Source organism: Nannospalax galili, unplaced genomic scaffold (assembly GCF_000622305.1).
Source record: "Nannospalax galili isolate Female #2095 unplaced genomic scaffold, S.galili_v1.0 scaffold461, whole genome shotgun sequence".
Classification (NCBI taxonomy): domain Eukaryota; kingdom Metazoa; phylum Chordata; class Mammalia; order Rodentia; family Spalacidae; genus Nannospalax; species Nannospalax galili.
This window is the reverse complement of record NW_008349975.1, coordinates 11,015,797-11,023,278: the sequence shown is the minus strand read 5'-3', so window position 1 is coordinate 11,023,278 and position 7,482 is coordinate 11,015,797. Positions and strand designations below refer to the sequence as shown.

General features: G+C 37.7%; 1 protein-coding gene across 4 annotated transcripts in view; it reads right to left on the bottom strand.

Annotated features, from left to right (window-relative positions):
• The window catches only part of Tenm3 (teneurin transmembrane protein 3), a 654,883-nt gene that overhangs the window by 128,882 nt on the left and 518,519 nt on the right, over positions 1-7,482 (bottom strand). For all 4 annotated transcript variants that reach the window (XM_029570439.1, XM_029570440.1, XM_029570441.1 and 1 more), the window contains 4 exons: positions 6,413-6,623; positions 5,898-5,999; positions 5,511-5,705; positions 4,229-4,429 (listed from right to left, as the gene is read on the bottom strand). In XM_029570439.1, the coding sequence (XP_029426299.1) occupies positions 4,229-4,429; positions 5,511-5,705; positions 5,898-5,999; positions 6,413-6,623 (709 nt within the window). The remainder of the gene's footprint in view (positions 1-4,228; positions 4,430-5,510; positions 5,706-5,897; positions 6,000-6,412; positions 6,624-7,482) is intronic.

The following is a 7,482-nucleotide window of genomic DNA, read 5'->3' as shown; positions in this document are numbered from 1 at the left end:
ATTTATTTTTGCTATTCAGAGCAAGATTACTCTACAGAGGCAGAATTACCTTTTTAGTCATTTAGTATCAGTTACAAATAGCCTTTATATGGAAGGACAATACTTCAAGCAAGTGTTACTTCACAGCAAGTATTATTAAACCTGTTTTATGGGGGAAGCAGCAGAGACCTGAATCAAGTAATTTACTACACAAGTAATTATCTCTATGAAATTAAATTGGTTTTTTGGTTGAATGCTTTTCTTTTTTTTAGTGCAAGAACTGGAAATGTAAGTAAGAATTCAGAAACAACTAAATGCCTATTTGATTACTATTGAAATAAAAATATTTATTTAAGACAACTGGAAAAACTGGTTAATACATTACTTAATGTATTGTATTACTTTATATACTTTAGAATTACTTAGTTGTATTAAGGAACCCATGCTTGGTTGGTAAGGATTTCCTAAAACTCTTCAGTGGGACAGTTAGGCCCCTCTGTAATCCAGACTGTGTTTTATAATTTTATTTTTATTTATCTTGCAATGTCATTTAACAGTCACAAATTTTCTAAGCAAAGTTTTGGGCTATTCAGGCCATCAGAATCAACTAACAAAAGCAGGCATAAACATACAGTAAATCCTGTTGGTTTCTAGAGGTGTATGCCCAAAAGATGGAGGGAAAATAAAGAAGAAAGGGAAGGAGGAGAGAAGGGTGTGGGAGGGAGGAAGGGACTCAACTTTTCTCTTTAGTATACTTACTCTAAGCTTGAACAAAAATTTTATAACATTTATTTTTTGTAACAATACAAAGCCTATTGAAAATGTTCTATAGTTTTAGTTTCTAGGATTCAGTTTGAAGAATCAGCATGGAATCTGCCTTGCTGATCCTGAAACACAGGGAAGAAAAGACGCACTACTCAAGCTTTCCACAGTGCCAGGAAAGTAGAACTTAAAAAGTTTACTAGTCTTCTCCATTCTGTCTGCTAAAAAAACAAAACATGTGAATGATCTGCCTGGTAACACTAAGTTCTACTAATAGATGAAATAACTCACATTTTATGAATTTGATATTTGGGGAACATACAGTGAATGCTTGTAGGTGGAAGCAGCTCTGAAATGATGAGAAATGAAAAGAAACCAGTTTGTCTTTATATACTATTGTTTACTAATGTCACCACCACAATTTTTAGTAATGGTAATGCTGTGTGTAAGGCTCTATTCTAATTGCTTTTCCTATTTTAACTCACCTAAGCCTACCTATATTCATATAAAGTAGCAATATTATTTCCCCATTTCGTAAAACAATGAAGGTTTGGAGAAGTTAAACATTTTGCCCCACCCACATACAGCTACTGAACTGGGAGCCTATAAGTCGGATCTAGGGCCAGAGTGAAGCTCAGAGGGAGAGCTCATGCCTAGAATGCTCAAGGCCCTGAGCTTTGATCCCTGATAAAAGTTGAACCTGGGCAGTTAGATGTCCATGTTCTTAAGTGCTTTAGAGAAGAGAGAGGTCAGGATGAACAGAGATGCTGCCCTGGACACGGCCTTATGCTTGCTTTCATTTACACAGCACTGCTAGGAAAGTAAGTCCTTTTCTTCCCTCCCTCCCTCCCTCTCTCCCTCCTCCCTTCCCTTCCTTCTCTCTCTCTCTTTCTCTCTCTCTCTTCTCTCTTTCTTTCTTGACAAGGTCTCACTACGTAGCCCTCACTGGCCTGGAACTCTTTATGTAGAATAGACTGGCTTTGAACTTACAGGGATCCACTCGCCTGTGTCTCCTGAGTCCTGGATTAATGGCACCCTCCACTGCACCTAGAGTCTTTTCTTTCTCCTTCCTCATTGCTCTCCTTTTCTGCAAAAATATTACTTATTTTTGTTTAAAGTTTGATTATCCAGACAGAATTCCTCATTTTCTCCCTTGCTTACTAATCTCCACCTGCCTGCCCTGTGGCCTTCTCTTCAACCAGTGTCCGTCTCCCCTGATTTTCTGGCTTCTTTTAAATATACTGATGTTAACTCCAATTTCTCTTGCTTCAGACCTACAGTCCTTCTCACCAAACTTCTCTATCTTGGCTTTTTTTTCCCCAGAAAGCCTGGCCTATTATCATTTAAAATGTTGCTCATATTTATCCTTTCCATGTTTACTGACTCCAAACTATTCACCCTTTCATGGGCTCACACTCTGCAATGTCCTCTAGCCACTTAACTCTTATTATTCAGCATCTGGCTTGATAGTTGTCCTCCACGACACTTTCATCTTATTAGTGAGCACTCCACTGACAGTAGCCAAATCTCTATTGTCTAAAATACCATCTCTAAATTGTAACCCCATAATGGGGCCCTGCCTAATTTTTACCTCAAAGGTTCTTTTCTTTTCACACTGTCCCATGCAGGTAGTATTTCTCACAGTTGTTTCTTTACAAATAGCAGTGGCAGAAGCAGTATCTAGATTTTATTATTAAAATACCATATTCTGTGATACTTTTCTTTTTTAATATTTTATTTATTATTTTTATTTTATGTGTATGAGTGTGTTGCCTGAATGTATGTAAGTGCACCTGTGTCGTGCAATGCTTGCAGAGGTCAGAACAGGGTGTGGGATCCCTTGGAACTGGAGTTACAGACAGTTGTTAACTGCTATGTGGGTGCTAGGAATTGAACCCAAGTCCTCTACAAGAGCAGCTAGTGCTCTTAGCCACTGAGCTATCTCTCTAGCTCCCTTATTTCATTTATTTATTGTGATACATACTTTTTAAAGTTAGAGTCTTGACAGAGAGTCAACTTGCTTTGAACACATGATTCTTGTTTCAGCTTGTCAACTGCTGAGATTACAGGCATGTGGTCCCATGCACAGCTTATACTGAGTACTCTATATACATCAAGTCAAGCCATTTCCATAGCACCTTTGTTAGGAATGTCCTGTAGTTCTACAGAGGAGCAAACTGAGCCACATAGCAATTTCCTAAAGATCACAGATCCATTAAATAGACTTGGATATAAGCATCTGACTTCAAAGTCTAAGTTCTTAAGCACTTTCTAACATCGTTGCCTAAGTGGAAAAAGACACCCCCCTGCCCTCCAAGACTGCCACATTTAAATGAAGGAAAGAAATGTTAATATGAGTCTCCTTGAAAACTTGCAGTTTTCATCAAGGTGGGGTCACTACTCTGAGTTCAGCAAATTATTCCATGTAACATTGATATATTATGTTGGTATCTAATTATTTCACGTGTGCTCATCTTAGCTCCCCCAATTAAAAGTGTAATCTTCTAGGCTGAATGGCATCTTCTCAAACTGTGTGACTAATGACTGGGAATATTGTGGAATTAGTTCCTGAGTTGTAACCAGCATTAAAAAATAAATTAGATTTGAAAAAAAAATCAGCATGCATAAAAAATATCCATTTTGGTAATGTGTGAGTACATGCATGTGTCTACACATTAGGTCACAATGTAAATGCGTCTAAGATTGTAGGCCATGGTTAAAAAAAATTGAAAGCCACTGTTGTAAAGGGGAGGCATGATTCATTATCTAGTCTTACAGGGCTCTCACAGTGCTATACACATAGCTGTGTTCAATAACAACCTGGATGAGTGAAAAAATTAGTCATTTCCATTATAATCATGTTGTAATTTAAAGGTCAGTGTTGAACTATTATATATAATGTGCATTTCTATGTATTCTTTATTGTGATCATGTTCAGTCTGATGATGTCAAATAACTTTGTTTTGTTGAAATTGAGGCTTCTCTGCTCATGACACAAGGTGTGTGTGTTATCAAGGTGGCACACACCTGCAACCCCAGATGGGAGACAGGGTTATTAGCACAAGACTAGTCTCTATTATATACTAAGTTTGAGGCCATTCCAGCTGTACGAGGTCCTGTCTCAACAACACTGACCTGCCCTAAAGAAAAAAAAAAGGGCTTGAATCTTCAGGTTATACACAGGCCTTCACAGATAGTAGTTTAAATTAGTATTTTTATATATTGTGTGTGAAGAAGACAGGGCCATCTTTTGCAGATTAAAGATTATTCTTAACGTAATACAGAAAAGGCAATTTTAAATATAAATTATCTAAGTGTTTTCTTCCTCTTTATAAGACAACTATACTACATTACTTTTAATATTTGTATTTTAAACAACCATTTTTTATATAATTAAGTTTAATAAGTATGCTCTAAAAAGTAAAATATCCCAAATCTTAAGTAAATCACAGTAAATACTTGATTGTAAAGCATTAATTAATCTCACCATTTGAACAGTCTGGGCCAGTCCAATTTGGGTCACAAGTGCAGGAACCACTTTCTTGAAGGTATGTTCCGTGGCCTGAGCACTGGTCTGGGCACATGGTCTTCAGAATCTCACAGTTGTTTCCTCCCCATCCTGGATTGCAGTGACATTCCCCATGGATACATACCCCATGATTAGAACAGCCAGGGTCTAGACAGTCAGCTAGTGTCAAGAAATGAGAACAGTTTTATTAACTGGAAGAAAAGATAGTACATTCAGAATAAAGAATCAATTCTTAATTTAATTCATATGAACATTTTAGATAATCAAATATCTATCTACCATTTTCAAGAACTTGTTTCTGAAAATGCAAAGAGTTGTAAGATGAAACATTAAGAACCAGTCCAATGCTATTTAGGTAACGGAGACTTTGCGAGGATTTGTTATTTTTATGAATTAGACAAACATGCTCTTGAGTTTTCATACTATCCCTTTTCTGTTCTGACTAATCAGGATAACAACTATTGCCTTTCCTTTAACAGGATCTGTGTGGGCTAACCCGATCCATGAGCATTGAGCACTGACAGCTCTATGGGGTCCTCAAATTGTTTGAGAAATAAATGGGTTGCACACTCTATCCTTCTTAATTCACTTTAATGTGTTTTAGATGATGAGATTTAATTTAGCAATTTGACTCAATAAAACTTTACACTTGTAGGGTCAATGGCCTGAAAATTTAATTCCAGAGACTTAATTGCATTACTTTGTGAGTGCAGATCAATAAAATCAATTTGATTGGAGAATGGAAATGGTGCTTTTTCACTTTCTGAAAAAACAATTTAACTGCACTTTACAGTACAGCATCTTGATTTTCATCATTCTATACCATGACAGGAAAAATCTATGATGATGAACTTATTCATTACGTTATGTTCAATTATTCTTTCTAGAGATGAAAAAATGCTAGATTTAGAAGTTTGTATTCATAAACTAAAAAGAAAAAAAAATCAGCAGCCCATTGTTGTATTTTGAGGCACAAATGTTTGCTTACTTTGTTGGAGTAAAAAAAAAAAAAAAAAAAAAAAATTCACGTTACCAAAAAGGAGCAAAAGGGCTCTGTGGTATTTGTACTTTTTATTAGTTAAAATGTTAATAAAACAATGCATTCATAAATATGGAAATCAAAATAGCTTTCATAAAGAAGCATATAAAAAGAGATTCATTTGCCAAACTGAAGATTACAGATTTAATCTGTTTCTTTATGAAGATAACAATAGGGTTCTGTAAATATTGACACGTTTACCTTCTTCACAATTTTCTCCTTTGTATCCTGAGTTGCAAGCGCAAGAGCCCATGATGCAAATCCCACGACCCCCACACTGCGGGTCAATGCACTGGGTAGTCGGCACATCACACTCAGTGCCCTTCCAGCCACTGAAACACAGGCAGCGGCCCTTGGAGTACTGCCCATTGCCACTGCAGAGCACTGGACAGGCCGCTGTGAAATAACACACGACAGAAGGATCAACAGCCACGTTTTCCACTGAGCTTCAGAAAGAAAAGACACATTGCTGGAACAAGTAATATGCCGTTTCCACCCCCTCTCTTTCCCATCTTGCTAGCTTCCTCAATTAGATGTGTTTCTGTAGCTTATTTATGTCAGCTTAAGAAGAGCATCTAACTTGCATACCTCTTGAACAATCCGGACCCAGAAACCCCGGGAAACAATGGCAAGTTCCAGAAACACATTCTCCATTTCCATGGCAATTTCGGGGGCATTCCACCACAGACTCTGGAGAAGACAGAAAGAGAGAGCATTTGAGTGAAGCCCACCTCTCTCAAAAGATAAATGGTCACTTTGATCATTTTAGCTAGGTGTTGAAGCAATTATGTATGGCTCTCTCTCTCTCTAACCCCCAAATGAATTCACTTATACTAGATTATCTGCATAGTGATGCGAAGCAGTGTCACTTCAAGTGCAGATTTTTGAAAATCTTTTCTGTCCCCACAGTAATTTCAAATAATATTTCTTATAGGGATTTAGGGACTATCACTATTCACAAATGAGCAACTTAAAAGTAGCACATTTTTGCATAGCCCCTATTTCCTGAGGAATCACTCAAATTTGGTAAAGATAATTTAGTTTCTATTCAACACAGGATTTGGGCTGTAGGTGGAAAAAGGTGCTTTGAGGAAGGTTCTCACCTATAACAATGGTATTAAAAGACACTTGCTCTGCATTTTTCCCGTCATTATAAAAAGCCAGATGCCAGATTCCAGAATCCAAGTACTGGATGAAGCCGGCTTCATGTAGGCTGACGGATCTTGCCTGCCGCCCGGCTCTTTCAGATTCCACCAGGTTCCGCTGCTCTCTTGCAATTAATCTGCTGCCATCCAGGAGCTCCACAAAATCATACTAGGAATGAGGACAAGGAAAACCATGCTAGTCAGAAATAATGTGCTTACTACACACTCTTCCCTATGCTCTTTATTTAAGCTTTTCTCTTTTGCATAAATACAATGCTGGAAAGATGCTCTTGATTGATAAGTCCAAAATGGCAGAAGCCTTGTACACATGACATTTCTGAGGATGGGAGGAGCTTTCTATTGCATACCATTGCATTTTAACTGAGAGGTCATTTTTCCCTCTGAGGAAGATAAGGTTTCCAAATTTATTCAGTTCTCCTGACTGATGAAAAGTTGGGTAAATTAAGGCAGTTTGGGGGTCTAAACATGAAAACTTCATGAATTTATATTCTAAACTTATGCTCTAAACCAGCCTATTTAACCTAGACTCTGAACCTCCAAGACCTTCTGCTCCTGCTTAGTGCTATGGCAGCCACTGTTGTTTACTCTGCACTGGGATTATTCTGAATCCTCACAGCAACTCTCTGGACTAGGCGTTCATAGCTACTCTTCAGGACTCTTTTGGAGCCATAGCAGGATGTCACACCTGGGAAGCAGTGGAGTTGGTCTGTAAACTCAGGTGCACCTTGCTGCAAAGCTGGGGTCATTTCCATCACAGCAGTTACTCTCCTGTGACCTTAATGTTACCATACGAACCATCAACAGGTTTTACTTTTTTTAAAACTTAAATAAACATGCAACAAGGTGCCTTTACATCTTTCATCAAATTCAACATGCCGAGGGAGGTTGATGAAACTGCAGTCGTAATAGCCCATTTGCCTAGTTATGACGATGAGGTCAGTCATTCTTAAAGCTAACAATTGTTTTTACTATGATTGCTCACAAACACTGGTGTTTAGAAGAGTTGA